Raw genomic sequence first — 17894 nt, 5'->3', positions numbered from 1 at the left:
TACAATTCCCTGTTCCATTCATAACACTTCTCCATTATTTGCCGTAAGCTAAAGATCTGGTCCTGACAACCTCTAAGAGGCCTAAACCCACACTGATTTTCCTCCAATTGGTCCTCAACTAATACTCGTACTGTCCTTTCAACAATACCTGAGAAGATTTTACCAACAACGCTGATTAAAGAGATACCTCTGTAGTTGTTACAATCTTTTCTGTTTCCATGTTTAAAGATTGGTGTGATTACTGCTTTTGTCCAGACTGATGGAACCTGTCCCGACTCCCAGGCCATTTCAGTTATCCTGTGTAGCCATTTAAGACCTGACATTCCACTGTATTTGATGAGTTCCGACTTAATTTCATCCACCCCAGCTGCTTTATTGCACTGCAATCTATTGACCATTTTCACCACTTCCTCAAATGTGATCCTATTTCCATCCTCATTCCTATCCCATTGTACGTCGACATCTGAAACATTACTGATCGTATTTTCACCTACATTGAGCAACTCTTCAAAATATTCCCTCCATCTGCCCAAGGAATCCACAGGATTCACAAGCAGTTTTCCTGACCTGTCCAAAATACTTGTCATTTCCTTCTTACCTCCCTTTCGAAGACTGCTAATTACACTCCAGAATGGTTTTCCAGCAGCTTGACCCAAAGTCTCCAACCTGTTTCCAAAGTCTTCCCAAGATTTCTTCTTGGATGCTGCAATTATCTGTTTGGCTTTGTTTCTTTCTTCAACATAACTTTCTCTGTCTACCTGAGTTCTAGTATGTAGCCATTTTTGATACACCTTCTTTTTCCTTTTACTGGCTGCCTTGACTGTGTCATTCCACCAAGCTGTTTGCTTCATCCTACTTTTACACACTACTGTTCCAAGACATTCTTTAGCCACTTCTAGTACTGTGTCCCTGTACCTTGTCCATTCCTTTTCCAATGACTGTAACTGACTACATTCAACTAACTGGTACCTTTCTGAGATCATTGTTATGTACTTGTGCCTGATTTCCTTATCCTGAAGTTTCTCCACTCTTATCCTCCTACATATGGACCTGACCTCCTGCACTTTCGGCCTCACAATACAAATTTCGCTGCAGATTAAATAATGATCAGTGTCATCAAAGAATCCCCTGAATACACGTGTGTCCCTCACAGCCTTCCTGAATTCCTGATCTGTTATTATATAGTCAATGACAGATCTGGTTCCCCTGCCTTCCCAAGTATACCGGTGAATGTTCTTATGTTTAAAAAAGGAGTTTGTGATTACTAAGCCCATACTGGCACAGAAATCCAAGAGTTGTTTCCCGTTCCTGTTGGCCTCCATATCCTCTCCAAATTTACCCATAACCTTTTCATACCCTTCTGTTCAATTTCCAATCCTGGCATTAAAATCACCCATGAGCAGAACACTGTCCTTGTCCTTTACTCTAACAACTACATCACTGAGTGCATCATAAAAACTATCCATCTTATCTTGATCTGTCCCTTCACAATGCTAATATACTGACACAATCCTAATTTTCTTGCTAGACACTGTCAAATCTATCCACATCAGTCGTTCGTTTACATACCTTATTGCAACTACGCTGGGTTCCATTTCTTTCCTGATGTAAAGCCCTACACCACATTGTGCTATTCCTGCTTTGACTCCTGACAGGTAGACCTTGTATTCTCCCACTTCCTCTTCTTTCTCACCCCTTACCCGAATGTCACTAACAGCTAAAACATCCAGCCCCATCTTACTTGCAGCCTCTGCCAGCTCTACCCTCTTCCCAGAGTAGCCCCCATTGATATTAATAGCTCCCCATCTCATTACCATTTGTTTGCCGAGTCGTATCTTAGGAGTCCCTGGTTTGTCAGTTAGAGGTGGGACTCCGTCACCTCCAAAGGTCCGAGGCATTTTGCTCTGATTGTTGCCAGCATCATATTTAAAGTACCAGGGAAGCAGGTTGCTAGCCTTACTTGCCCCGAGTCCCATTGAGTTTTACCCCTAACGGTTGAGGGACTAACCGGTGGATTTGGTAGTCTTTGCCGTATGAGCACAAAGGTGACCACAACTCAGAATATGTCCGAGATGCCCAGCCTTATTCCAAAGTAACTGGTATCCCGACTGTCAGGACCACTTACTTGGCCACTCATACGTTGCCCATGGTTCATGAACTAGGACATGACTACAGGAACCCACACCATGAACCACTTTATATGAATTATATGAAATTAAAAAATGTTTGCCATTTGTTGTCCATCTGACTGTCAGTCTGTCTGTTAAGGCTGCAGTTTCCCAGGACTTGGTGGAAGTATCAAGTTGAAATTTATGTCAAATGCTAAGACCTGTGTTCCTTTGGTGGTGTATATAGTTGGTGTAAATTTAAGTTTATAAGTGAATGTGATCAAAATACATGGCCATACATGTCACATGTTTTGATACTCACAAATTCACTCATCAAAACCCATAGAAGAACTATCTTCATCCATGTCAGGCCTGATGGTTTAGCAGTAAAACACATGCAGGGAACCTGAAAGGTCTAGGGATTGAATCTCTGTTGGACCACAGATATTTTAGGCCTCATTTTAACCTAGCCTTCACCTCTCAATGATTTAAGGATTCACTAGAAACAACATGTGGTTCAGATTCGACCTTAAACTGTAGGTCCCCTTTCCCCAGCTGGATAAACTGGGGTAGGTTAGGGTCACACAACTTGCCGAAGTGGCATCCAATAGAATTATTATTGTTATCTGTATACGTAGTCAAGATTGTGCGGAGCCCTCAGAGTACGAGTCCTACTTGCACTGTCTGGTTTCTCTTCTGTATCTCACTCCATCAGAATTGAAGGAACTAACTCGTCTGTAAAAATCAAAATACAAAAATGCTGACTCTTCCATCACGTCCTGTTAACAACATGCTAATCCACTGATGACTCTCTTTATACTTTGTAAAGTCTGAATTGCAAGGATGGGAAGTGGAATAACATTTTTTGTGGTGGTTTTCTCTTTCTTAAGGTGGTGCAGTGAACTTGCATTCAGGAGGATGGTGGTTCACTTCACCATCAGTTTTTGTGTGGTTGCCCTAAATTACATGGGGATAGTTTCATAGACAATTTGCCAGTGGATTTTCTGCTGCATCCCTATCAGATATCTATTTCTGTATCTCTAATGACCTTGACATTGATGTGAAGCTAAGCTGTTTCATTATGTTAATTGTAGGTATTCCTCTTTTGAAATACAATATCCTACGACAGTGGTGACTTTGCACTTCTTTCTCTGCTGAGGTCCTTTATGTAAGATTTAATAATGCAAGCATTTAATATTCCTACATTTCAGTAAAACACCTTTAACTAAGTTAACCATTTTAATTATATTCTCCACTAATCTGTATCATATTTATTTTTATTTTACATCTAGCACCATAAGATGGAATTTAGGAACAAATCTCTGTGCTTACAGAATGAGTCAGTACATGAATTTATTTCAGAAAAGCAATAATGTACAAAATAAAATCTACATGAATCCTACGCAGACATCAAACTGTTGAGTATATATTACCAGAATCAACAATATAACACACAATTTAACTTAATTTTTTGCAGAAACTCACTGGAATAGAAGGAGTGAGCCATCAGAAAACTCTTCAGTCTAGATTTAAAAGTTAGAGGATCACTGCTAAGATTTTTTAAATTCTTGTGGTAGCTTATTTAACATGGATGCAGCAGAGTGAGTCAAGGAGGGGCGATCCAAGTGCAGATTGGATTTTGCCTAGTGTTAACCAATTGAAAGCTACTAATTCATGGGAATAAGCTCATATAGTTAACAAAAAATGGCACCGAAGAAAATATATATCGAGAAGCCCTTGTCAGAATTTGTAGACTCATGAGCAGGGGTTGACAAGAGGTTTGTGAACTGACACCACATATTGCTCGAACTGCTCATTTATGTGCCAAAGATACCCTTTGTGAATGGAAAGAATTACACCAGACTATAATGCCGTATGTCATGTATGAATAAAAATAAGCAAAGTAGACTAATTTTTGTCTTGGGCTATCACTTCTTGTACATACTGCTCTAATAGTAAATATTGCTGCAGTCAGTTTTTGAAGAAGATTCTTAACATGGGCTTTTTATGACAGCTCACCATCTATCTGAACACACAGAAATTTGAACTGTTGAGATTCTGTGTTATCCGAATGTAAGTTTTTGTTTAGTTGTGTGTTTGGAGCTGTAAAAACTGAATCTCCCTCTGATTTAGTATCAATTTAGTTTTTCTACAAGGCATGAACTTTATATCTTGAACTGTTGCACTCAACATTGTTCACAACCAATTAGTGTTGTCAGCAGACAGGAATATTTTCAAATCATCTGTCGAGGCATACACGAGATACGTGAAAAAAGTAATGAGGCTGGTTTTTTACCTATCACAGTTTTTTTTTAAACAACAATATTGTCCCCTTCAAAGTATTTCCCTTTGTCAGCTATACACCGGCAGAGTTTTTGTTCCCAGTTTTGGAAGCAGTGCTGAAGGGCTTCAACTGATAGGATCTTTAATATGTCGGTCATATTCTTTCAAATGTTCTCCAGAGTCCCAAAACTGCATCCTTTTAACACATTTTTCAATTTCAGGAAAAGAAAAGAGCTACAAGGACCCAAATCAGGTGAACAGGGGAGCTGTGGAGCAGCAGAAATGCCTTTTGAGATCAAAAATTCCATGATGGAAGTAACCATGATGTAAGCATCATGGGGTTGCCATGATGCAATGTCCACTCATCTGCAATGTCCAGTCTCACTGAATTCACCTTTTCCCTGAGCCTTTCAAGGACATCTTTGTAAAACACTTGGTTGACAGTTTATCCTGAAGGAACAAATTCCTTCTGCACGATACTTACACTGTCAAAAAAGCAAATCAGCATTGTTTTGATCCTTGATGTGCCAATTCAAGCTGTTTCCTGTCGAGGAGATGTCTCAGTGTGCCCGTACCACTTTGCCACAGAATCATACTCAAAAATCCAAGGTTCATCACCTGTGATCACATGGCTGAACCATTCATGGTCATTGGCAATCCTCTCAAGAAGATCAATTCGCACATTTGTTTGACCATCCTTCTGCTCATTTGTGAGGTTTTTCGGCAACATTTTGGCACAAACCTTTCACGTGTCCGAAACTTCGGCCACAATCTGATGTACAGTCAAAGTTTTTTAAGTTTAATTGGTCACCCATCAGCCTTATTGTTAAATGTCTGTTTGATCACACAAGAGAACACCCACCTTCGATGTTCTCGTTGGCTTTTGAAGTTGAAGCTCCCCGTGAATGAGGCTCATCTTCAGCCAATTTGTGCCAGTGAAACTCTTGTGCTCTTGATTAGGAATATTCCCTGTAGGTCTTTTTCAGCTTTTCATAGGTCACACTTGCAAATTCCTCAAGTTTAACACAAAACATTGCTCTAAACTTTGCTCTTCCATTTTTGTAACACAAAGCAAAAACACAACTACACTGATGTCTGTCTCAAAAATCACGTGACAGTTGTATGGAGCTGAAACTCTGACTGAGCATCTGGAAGGGTCTACACAAATAGAGCAACACAGCATTGCCAGATCACTTGCAGTGCCGTCAGTCTAATTACTTTTCTCACACACCTCATATACAGGGTGTGTGGAAATTCCCATTATAAACTTCCACAACGTGTATAGGTGAGTGAGTAATATTTTGGATGGGAGCCCATGTCTGGAAGCGTCGTCCAATGACGCTATGAAGTGTCAAAGTTATAGGTGCCAGCACCTGTAAATGTATGTACATACAGGGTGATTTCATGATCATGTTGCAAACTTTCAGGTGAGATGGAGAGGATAAATGTATCAATTTGAAGTGAGGCTCCCTTATTGTAAATTAATGAGTTGGAAGTTATGAGCAAAAACATTTGTGATACCTCTGACAGTGGAATACCTGTAATGGTACTGTTGTTCCTATGATTGTAGGGTAGGCAACCTTCAGAGGTGATAGTAAGGACCAAAACAAGAAAAAAATGTCTAGTACAAGGGGAAAAAAGTCTGATAAATGTGGGCTCTAAAATGCATACCTTAAGAGCTGTAAGGACTTGTTCGATAGAGGAGATGTGTTTCACACTAGTGAAGGTGAACAAGTGCTCGCAGCTCTTAAGGTATGCATTTTAGAGCCTATGTTTACTAGATATTTTTTGTTATTTTCTTTCAGATTACCACCTCTCAAAGTTGTATGCCCTACATTCTTGGTAATAACAGTACCGGTACATGTATTCCATGGTCAGAGGTATCAGAATGATTTTTTCTTTGAACTATCGACTCGTTCATTTCCAAACCAGGGACTCTTATGTCAAAGTGATACATTTATCCATTGCGATCATCCTTGAAAGTCTGTAACATCATCACGAGATGACTCTGTATTTACAGGCACTGGTGCCTATAATTTTAACGCTGTATAGTGTTGTTGGATGACGTTTCTGAACATGGGATTGTATTCAAAATATTATGTGCTCACTCCCCTCTGCAAATCCTCCAAGTCCGTAATGGGAATATCTGAACACATTGTATATGGCAAAGCAACAACCAACTATTTTTCATCCATATCCAAACTTCTGCTGCCACTGTACAGTTCCATTGACCCTTCCTTTTTCTTTAATATTTACATTGTTGACTGCCTCCAAGGAATTCAGTACTTTTTTTGACCCAGGACTGTGTAGTCCACAGAGCTTCTACAAAGGGATTTCAAAAAGTAATTTACATATTATTATGGCAGGTCAAGTAACTTTTACTGAATGCTGCACTACATGTCAAAGTGACATAAATTCGTGATACCATTTTCTACATAGACGCCAAGTTTCTCTAAACAGTGATAAGAACATTTTACCAATTGTTCAGTCTCTCGATGATAAAAATCTGCTCGTTCGTCACTGAGCCAGTTGAGAACTGATTTTTGAACGTCTTCATCATTGGAAAATCTCTACCCCCTCCCACCTCAGATGTTGTTTCTGCTTGCTAGGAATATGAAAATCACATGGCGTGAGAGCTGAATATCCCAATCAGCATTACCCTCGTCTGTACGGCCTTCATCAGATTGTTGGCACCATTTCACGACAGCTAGATGCAACGTTTTGTTTGGTCCATATACTATTAGAATTTTGCAGTGAAACTGTGTGCAGTTGATTTGTTTTACCCAGAATCGACTGCTTTGTATACTTCAACTTTGGAATACATTTCCGGTTGCTGTGCCATTTCAATTGCACACTCTGATCCAGCTGTTATCTGTACTGTAGCAGAATGTTCACTCTCGTCTGACAATGTGCCGTTCTTGCTGTGCAGTGGTTTTAACGTGGGATGATATGTGTAACTTCCTTTCTGAAGTCGCTATGTATAACTGCATTACAACAAGCAATTCAATTTTGGCTTTTCCTCCTTGTAAATGTGGCATCTCTTGAGTGTGGATCTTCCCCAATGATTACATGTCCTTGGAGTAGATGTGAAAATAAGAGTATAAATTAACAAGCTCCTTGCCAGGCCATGAAGGCCTTAGGAATGCCTACCGGTTGCCGTGACATTTCTGCCTTGCAGTGTCATGCAGATGAGATAAGGAGGAGCATGTGGTCAGCACACCGCCCTCGTGGCCATCTTGCAGACTTCCCAGGCTATGGAGCTGCTACTACTCATTCAAGTGGCTCTCCATTGGCATCATGAGGCTGAGTGCATTCCATATCAGCCCGCCCACCAAGGAAAAATCTTTGGCAGTGCTGGGAATGGAACCCGGATTCTCTGTATGGCAGCCACCAACACTGACTGATCAGCTGACACTTAATATAGACACTTAATGAAATTAACTTACACCCAATCACTGTAATAAATGTTAGTTATTATTTTGACAGCTGCACATTTCTGTCATTTGATGATAAGAGCTCGTAAGAGATGCCTGCCATACATTGTATGGGAGGTGCGGATCGCGGTAAGTTCCCTCCTGGTGTACCTGGTACTGGACTTTCTTATTATGCTTTAAATGTATACTTTTTTTTTTTTAATTTTGCAGCAACAGCAGCAGGCGGCAGTGAAACTGGTGCAAACGCAGGGAGGCACCATAGCGAGCACTGCGCAAGCGACGCAACTGAGAGTCGTGGGGACGGCGGGCGCTGCAACGGCAGCTGGCATCAACTTGGCACACATCGGTGGCAAGCCCGTCATCATTGCGGCAGGCAAAGGGCAGGCAGCAGGCCAGGTGAGACACACCATGCCACGCCGCACGAGTTTCGGTCACTTCTCGTAGTGCGATTGGGTGTGACCAGACAAAATAGTCAAGTACAGAGCAGCGTGATATACCTTGTTGTTACGAGACCATTTTTTTGCATACCACTACATGTGTAAATACATAGCTGTACCACTTTTATTATCTATGTAGTTGCAGGTTCTTACTGGGAATAATGCAGATATATTTTGTTGTTTTGGTCTTCAGTCTGCAGTACAATTTGTTGCACCTCTCCATACCTGTCTGTCATGTGCAAGACTCTTCATCTCTGCATAACTGCCACAACCTATATCCATTTGAACCTGCCTACTGTACTGAAGCCTTGGTCTTTCTCTACTGATGTAACTGTCCCTCCCCCTTCCCTCCCACCAAAACACATGCACCCAATTCCTTCCATTACCAAATAGACAATTCTTTGATGGATCAGGATGTATTCTGTCAACTGATCCCTTCTTTGAGTCATTTTACACCATAAAATTTCTTCTCTCCCTAATTCAGTTCAGTGTCTCCTCACTAGTTACTTGATACACCCATCTCCTGTAGAACATTTCAAAAACCTTTACCTCTTTCTTTTCTGATTTGCATATTGTCCACATTTCCCTTCCACACAAGGCCACACTACAGACATACAGACAAGTATCTTCAGGAAAGACTTTCTAACATTTAAGTTTGTATTAGATGTTAACAAATTCACGTATAATTTGCTAGGCAGCATAGGTAACAGTATCAGATTAGTTGTTTCTTTTCATGCTATTGTGTAAAGCAGAGATATTTTTATGTTTTACTCATTTGCTGCCAGCACATCAACCAGAGGTGAATTTTTCTTTTGCTCTACACCCTTGATAATGTTCAACTTAGACATTCATTAAGTTATTTTTTGTAATCTTCAACAGAATCAAGTGCCTGCATATCATTCCTTGCTTTCATTTGCATAAACTACTAACATGTAAGAACCTTGTAAATTTCAAAGATAGTAGAGTTTTCCATACTAATAGCTCAGGGCTTGCCTGTGTGGGCACTGGTTCACACAGAATGCCAATGCTTTATATGTGAAGTACTCCGTATAATATCCTGGCCAACAATACACTCGAAGCCTCTATTGCTAGATGAAGTTGTAGTGACTGCATTCATCAGCTGTTTAAAATTTCCGATGAACCGTGGAAAATCTGTCAAACTCTTCAGGACAGTGTGGTTTATTTGCACACTTGACCTATAAAATTATTATTTTCACACTTCACTATTAGCAGATTTGCTGCTTTCATCAGCAACATTATATAGTCTTCAGTAGATTACAAGCAGACCATTCACTACCAAATAAAAGATGAAAATTAAAATTTACAAAAAGTTAAATTCATACATCTTTTACATGCCATTGTTTTTTTTTTTTTAAATTACAATTACAGTAATAATGGCCACAGGAAATGGGAATGAAACAGTGGCGTCTTGTGGTCACTGGCCTTTGGCTATACAAATTTGTCACTCTGGCCAGCACAGTTACAGTCCACTCTTGACCAAGTATATGCAACTGTTAGGCTCTGATCCCTGCTCATTCAATTGTTACATAAAATGTAAACATTTTGTAATTATTTCAGAATCCATATGGATCAAAATTCCTTAGTTATGTTTTAAAAAGAAATATTGTCACTCAGACAACGGAGTAACGAGTATGATTGAAAAATTCTGTCACGCTGCAAGAGGCACCCAAGCCTCAGCTTTATCTTGCAGCACAGGCTGTGGGGTGCCTCAGTCACTGATATTTATGGTACAGCATTATACAGCATGTTTCATGTATAATGTATTTATGTTGTGCGGAAGCCTGTACTGAAGTAGGCAACTCCCACATGTTGTGTCAGGTGGCATATTTTCTAAAACTGAGAGTAGACTATATGGGTTGGGGGTGATATTGGAAAGGCACCCCTGAAAATAAGTGCACAGTTTAGCAAAGGCATGATGTTTTAATTTATCACTTCTTTACCACTATGTCTAATGCAACACATTTTACGGGCAGTATCCATATAAACACTGAACATACTTGAGAGATTATTTTATTGTATGACACATACTTCTGGAGATATGGTGTTTTATATGTGGGAGTGCGATTCCTTAAAGAATTGGGAGGGAGATTTACTGGTAGTTGTCTGGTCTCCTTGCTACCCAGATCTATATCCAACAGTGGGTACTGGCTTGAGTCATAAAAAAATGTCTCAAATTTCTTTGTTCAGTTTTCACTAACCAATCACCTACATAAAAAGACTACAATTAGCCTGCTTCTGTTTCTGACTATTGAGCAAAATCAGCTTATATTTCAAAAAACATTGACTCGGTGACCAGTGTACTGAGGAGGCTCACTGTGTGACTTAGAGTAACATAGAGGTGTATCGAAGGTTGCAATACCTTTGACTGTCCGTGAACATTTAGCTATGAAGAAGATCTGTTCTTGATGGATTCCACTCAATTTGTCCCTTCCGCAAATTGCTGCAGTTTTCAATACAGGGCCATCAACAACTGTCAGCATGTGAACTGTTCAACGAAACATCATCGTTATGGGCTTTCAGAGCCGAAGGCCCACTCGTGTACCCTTGATGATTGCATGACACGATGTCCATTGGTGTAAGGAAAGACTCAAAACATTTAATCGAGGGAAATTCAAAATCAGTATACAACATTGTAACAGGAGACAAAACTTTAATATACACTGAAGAGCCAAAGAAACTGGTACACCTTGTAGAGCCCCCATGAGCATGCAGAAGTGCTGCAACGGAGGGAACATACACCATGAATCCTGCAGGACTGTCCATAAATCCGTAAGCGAACGAGGGGATGCAGATCTCTTCTGGACTGCATGTTGCAAGGCATCCCAGATATGCTCAATAATGTTCATGTCTGGGGAGTCTGGTTGCCAGCGGATGTGTTTAAACTCAGAAGAGTGTTACTGGAGGCACTTTGTACCAATTCTGGATGTGTGGGGTGTCACATTGCCTTGCTGGAATTGTCCAAGTCTGTCGGAATGCACAATGGACATTAACGGATGCAGGTGATCAGACAGAATGCTTACGTATGTGTTACCTGTCAGAGTCGTATCTAGACATATCAGGGGCCCCATCTCTCTCCAGCTGGACATGCCCCACAGCATTGCAGAACCTCCACCAGCTTGAACAGTCCCATGGTGACATGCAGGGTCCGTGGATTCGTGAATTTGTCTCCATATCTGTATACATCCATCTGCTCGATACAATTTGAAATGAGACTCGTTCGACCAGGCACTTGATTCCAGTCATCAACAGTCCAATTTCAGTTGTGCTGGACCCAGGTGGGGTGTAAAGCTTTGTGTTGTGCAGTCATCAAGGGTACGCCAGTGGGCCTTCGGCTCTGAAAGCCCATAACGATGATGGTTCACACACTGATGGCCCAGCATTGAAATCTGCAGCAGTCTGTGGAAGGGTTGCACTTCTGTCACGTTGAACAATTCTCTTCAGTTGTCGTTGGTCCCATTCTTGCAGGATATTTTTACGGCCTTAGTGATGTCGGAGGTTTGATGTTTTACCTGATTCCTGATATTCACGGTAACTCGTGAATTGCTTGTATGGGCAAATCCCAAAAAATCCCAACTTCATCGCTTCCTGGAGATGCTGTGTCCCATCCTCATGCGCCGGCTACACCACCACATTCAAAAACTCACTTAAATCTTAATAACTTGCTATTGTAGCACCAGTAACCAATCTAAAAATTGCGCCAGACACTTGTTGTTTTATGTAGGCTTTGCCAGCCACAGCACCGTGTTCTGCCTGTTTACAATTCTCTGTATTTGAATAGGCATGCCTATACCAGTTTCTTTGGCACCTCAGTACCTTTGCAAGAGCTGAAAACTAAAACAGCTGTCATCTGTGTGCATGTTCCAAGATGAACTGAAACTGATAAAAGTTATTCGTTCATGAAGCACTTCTGAGACAATAACAGCTTGCTTCTACAAGTACTCTGGACATATGACCATTCTGCTAGAGGATTGAAGAGCAGTTAATGCCAGATGGTACCAGTATACTACAATTTGTTTGCCACAAGTCATTGATGAAATCGGGGAAAAAACAACTGATTCTTCATCACTGCAAATCCAGCTGTCAAACAACACCTCAAACAACTGACTATTTGTCCATACTCACCCAGTTTATTACCTGATGATTTCTAATTGTTTTTGAACAGAGGTTGTGTGGACATCTGATTTTCATCAACTCGAGAAGCTACTGTGTCAATCCAGAACTGTTTCTGAGGTGTCAACATCAGAGTAGCAAAAACTTTTCCATAATTGGCTCAGATGTATGCAATCTGTGCATATTGTAAATTAAAGGCTATCACGCCAGTTTCTGTCTGTATGTTATGGGTAATCTCAGGAACTTGTGTAGGTGTTTTGATACAGTTTTCACTAATAGATAAACTGATTCACAAGGAAGGTTTGTGTATATCACTACATATTGTGAACAAGTCACCTGGCTGTATATATTTAGCATTACCCATGCAAAACTGGATGGGTCACTAGTAGTGTATAAATTTTAAAGGGGAATGCTTTGGGAAGCAATTTGTACCAAAAACTTTTTTCTTTCATTGTTCTTGGTAAAAGGTAAAAGAGGAACTTCTGCTCTAATGAGGGGAAACTTATGCATTGATCCTCTTTGGTTTTTTTATAGTTACGAGTTATCAACTTCCTTAAACAATAAAACACAACTCTCAAAAAAATTCGAATAGTTGCCTTTGAACATTATATGATTTTTGAGTGCTGTCAACTGTAAAACGGTTCAACTTCATAATTGTACTCACGGGTAGCTCAGTATGTAGCATAGAAGTCAAGTAATTGTGTAAGCTCTAGTCCAGATCTCACTAGTTGGAACTTTTTCACACTATTATTTAAATTTGCTATTTATCAACAAATGGAAATGTTTAAAAAATTGAATTGCAATTATTTACTTAAATTAAGATTTTTAATTACTAATCGCATGAAAATATTCACAAGAAATTGAAGTTGGTTCAAAAATACGAAATGTCAAATAGAAAATAAAATACATACTTTAAACAGTGCACACACACACACACACACACACACACACACACACAGTGATTCAGGTGCCCCTACCAATTTTGTTTTATGCAACGCACAATTCTATATCTGTCCTTCAAAAACCACACATGAGATTTTCATATTTTCTTGCTCAATACATGCGCACTAATAGTCCTACGGAAAAAGGAACAGTATCTTTTTGTAGGAAATGAAAATTTTGTATTGGTACAAGCTTTTTCTGGCGGCCACATTTTTCGATTTATTCCAGTCAGCGTTTCAAGTATGTTGCTTCATGAACTACCGATATTCATTTTTTTTTGTCTCTATTGATTGGTCTACTAAGTTGAGTGATTTGTTAACATTATTAATTTAAATGTGCCCATGAGAATAATAAAAGGAAAATGACTTTTGTAAACATTATGCTAAAACTGCACTGAAATGCCCAAGAAACTGGTAAAGGCATGCGGTCAGCAAATGCCTATATAAGACTACGAAACTGGTAAAGGCATGCGGTCAGCAAATGCCTATATAAGACTACAAGTGTCTGGCGCAGTTGTTAGACTGGATACTGGTGCTACAATGGCAGGTTATCAAGATTTAAGTGAGTTTGAATGTGGTGTTATAGTCAGCGCACGAGAAATGGGGCACAGCATCTCTGAGGTCACAATGAAGTCAGGGTTTTGCCGTACAACCCTTTCTCAAGTGTACCATGAATATCAGGAATCGCGTAAAACATCAAATCTCCGACATCACTGCGGGCCGAGAAAGATCCTGCAAGAATGGGACTGACGATGACTGTAGGGAATCGTTCAACATGACAAAAGTGCAACCCTTCCGCAAATTGCTGCAGTTTTCAATACTGGGACATCAACAACTGTCAGCATGTGAACTGTTCAACGAAACATCATCGTTATGGGCTTTCAGAGCCGAAGGCCCACTCGTGTACCCTTGATGATTGCATGACACAAAGCTTTATGCCTCGCCTGGGCCCATCAACACTGACATTAGACTTTTGATGACTGGAAGCGTGTTGCCTGGTTGGAGAGTCTCATTTGAAAGTATGTAAAGCAGATTGATTTATACAGGTATGCAGACAACCTCATGAATGCACGGACCCTGCATGTCAGCAGGGTACTGTTCAAGCAGTTGGAGGCTCTGTAATGGTGTGGGGCGTGTGCAGTTGGAGTGATATATGGCCCCTGATATGACTCTTGACATCTGACACGAAAGTAAGCATCCTGTCTGATCACCTGTACCCGCTCATTTCCGTTGTGCATTCCGAAGGACTTGGGCAATTCCAGAAGGACAATGCGACACACCACACATCCATATTTGCTACATAGTGCCTCCAGAAACACTCTTCTGAGTTTAAACTATTTCGCTGGCCACCAAACCCTTCAGACGTAAACATTATTGAGCATATCTGGGATGCGTTGCAATGTGCTGCTCAGAAGAGATCTCCACCCCCTCATACCCCTATGGATTTGTGGACACTGCTGCAGGATTCATGGTGTCAGTTCCCTCCAGCACTACTTCAGACATTAGTCGAGTCCATGCCACATCATGCTGTGGCACTTCTGTGTGCTTGTGGGGGGCCTACACTATTTTAGGCAGGTGTATCAGTTTCTTTGGCTCATCAGTGTAATTACATTGACAGTTCGATCTAGACTTAACCCTTACAAGCACAGTAGTTTTGTAGTCAGCAGGTGTGATGAATACAATAATGTAATTGTTTATTTTGTACAGTTAAAATTCACAAAATTGTTAGGTAAAATCTACATGAACCTCACTTTTACATTTGTAACTGCTCTACTGAGCCATTGGGTAGGGGCAGCTGAAACACCCTGTGTGTGTGTATCTATTTTAAAAATAAGGCATCTCACATGACTGTAGTGACTTTCAATTAAAAATAAAAGATGTGATGTTTATTAAAAATTATCATTAAATATTTGTTAACTCACATTTCCATAAATATGGAACTTAAATCTAAGTAAAAAGAAGTTGATACTAAAGACATGTGCATCAGTAATTGTATGACTATAAAAATCTTAAGCTATACCCGCCAGCATTCTGTGATATGTTAATTAGCTTGGAATGGTCAAAAATTTTCTAATTTTCGAAGGTTATTCTCCCCCTCCCCCAGTGTGGAAAGAAGTTGTATGTATGTTACTCATGACTATTCAAATTTTGAAGAAGAGTAATATTTTCTTCTGAATTTGGACAACTGTCTAACCTTAAGGCTTCTTGGACTTTCTTTTCATCTCTTCCCAGAAGCTCTTCACTATGCCACTTCTTTTCTTTATATATTATACATTATTATTTTATTATTACCGTAAGAAATCATTTTTAATCTGTGTGTGGTACGTGTAGAATGTCCTGCTGACGACAACGCAAGCAAGCAGCGGGCAGACACAGCAGCAGACGGTGGTCCTCGCGTCGAGGGCGCAGGGCGGGGCCCTTGTGCTGCAGCCGGGGGCTGCTGGCGGGGCGCAACAGATCCTGCTGCCACCGGGCGCACTCAACCTGAAGACGCTGCAGGGACTCAAGGTCATCCCGCTGTCTCAGGCCACGGCAGCTGCCGCAGCGAAAGGTGCGTAGTGGAATGGGTATAGGTGGCAGTGTAGTTTCTGCATTGTCTCTTATTTCTGCACTAAATTTCTGTTATTCTCTTACTAACTACTAAATAATCATCATAATTAACAGCATCTAGAAGGCACTTGTGGAAAGTAAAAGGGTTTTCTAGAAGTTCTTTCTTCAATGGCCAAAAACAAGAAAGAAGCTGCACTTGCGGTGAACACAGAAAACCATTAAATCCTCTGCATGTTTCATCACAAATTTCAGCTCCTGAGACACATTTCAATTCACCATAATACTAAGACACAAATTTGAAATGCATGTAAATCGTAGTAATTGTTAAACAAAGTACGGTCTCTGCGTGCAGCATGTAACGGTACCACCGACCATCTTAAAACGGCAATTGATGCTAACGTTATACCTCTGCAAGGAATTTGAAAGTTGTCATGAGATAACCTAATGGAAACAGAACAATAAAACTGGGATTTGTTTCCGAAACACTCCAGTAATGAATAACAAACAGTAAACGGTTGGTCAGGAACAGACGTTCTCCCAACACAAAAGCAGGTTGTAACATTACAGAATTAAACTGGTCGCCAGCCTAATTAGGCATTCTTGTGTCAGGCAAAATGATAAAGCAGAAGGCAGTGCTAAGGATAACCTAACTTAACTTTCCTTCACACACACACACACACACACACACACACTCACACTAAACTCTTTACTTATAACTGCTCATACAGCAACACAGCAACCTATCCTTGCAGATAAATGGCCAATGAGATAGTAAACAGTAACATATGCCTCTTAACAACATGTACCTTAAATGAACTAGGTGTAACAGTTTATAAAACCAGTGAAACTATTAGCAGCACTGAACAGGAAAAGATTGAAATGATTCTGAATTGAAATCGGTGGGTCTGCTAATGATCATAATATAGAACTTCATTGCTTAGTACAGGGTCTCTATGCCTGTGCACTAACTAACTTCTATTAGAACAGATAACACAGTAAATAGTTCTTCCTTAAATTTTGTTTGAAGCAACTAAACAGAATGCAAATCTACCTACACTAGCTTTGAAGGAGCCTTTGCATTGTTTCATTAACTAACTAGGCTAATACATGAGTGCCCTTAAACTTTCATGGTCTGAAGAAACATTCTTATTAACAAAACTATACCAGTATGTATGAGAAATGGTAAGCATTCTTACCATTAATTATTAAGTAAAGCACAACAAACTATAACTCTTTATATAACAAATGTGCTTTGATAAACAGTCTTTTGACATACTCAAAAGTATAATTTGCTGTGCAAATGACAACACAACATTAAATTCAAGTTCAACCACTTTCTCATAATAAATTAGGACACTCAGAACCAAATTCACTAGGATAGGAATCCTGGCCAGGTTTGTGATTTGGGATAATCACAGATGTAAAATAGAGTTTTCAGCAACATCTCTATTATTATTATAAAATCAACCAAATTTCACAAATACCTGGTCCATGTACAGAGTGCCAAATATAAACAATTTAGTGGAAGGCTGGTGGTGCTGGTGGCATAATTTGCAGTGGCTATTAACCTGGCAGCGATGCAGTCATAGCAATACTGTTGGACTCACCCTGTTTCACATTTTCTTGGCATCAGAATTATATTTATAGGGCCAAAACCCATGCCATGATAATTGTATCACCCATTGCAGCATCCAAGGCCTATAAATACTGCCCTTAAGCTCTTCTGTTCTCCGCTACTGCTAGCGAACTGTCAACCACAGCACTACTCAGCCCAGACTCCTTACCTCTTCCACTCCGCCAGGCTACTTCTGTAGCTCCAGGGCTTCCCCACATCTCTTACATTCAACCGTATGTTCCCTAACTATGGACCAAGTCATTTACTGTACATTACATATCTATCATTCCATTAGTTATTTGAATCCACAATCATTATTTAAACAACATCGTTCAAAAGTTTCACGTAATTAATATGGATACAAAGTCAAAGAATTTCCATGACAGATACAACAT

At 40.1% G+C, this 17894-nt stretch overlaps 1 protein-coding gene across 1 annotated transcript in view; it reads left to right on the top strand.

Annotated features, from left to right (window-relative positions):
- The window catches only part of LOC126210087 (nuclear factor related to kappa-B-binding protein), a 211228-nt gene that overhangs the window by 175538 nt on the left and 17796 nt on the right, over positions 1-17894 (top strand). Inside the window, exons 21-22 of the mRNA XM_049939213.1 lie at positions 8036-8221; positions 15666-15885. Coding sequence (XP_049795170.1) covers positions 8036-8221; positions 15666-15885 — 406 coding nt within the window. The remainder of the gene's footprint in view (positions 1-8035; positions 8222-15665; positions 15886-17894) is intronic.

Source organism: Schistocerca nitens, chromosome 10 (genome assembly GCF_023898315.1).
Source record: "Schistocerca nitens isolate TAMUIC-IGC-003100 chromosome 10, iqSchNite1.1, whole genome shotgun sequence".
Classification (NCBI taxonomy): Eukaryota; Metazoa; Arthropoda; class Insecta; order Orthoptera; family Acrididae; genus Schistocerca; species Schistocerca nitens.
This window is presented reverse-complemented; position numbering and strand designations above follow the sequence as displayed.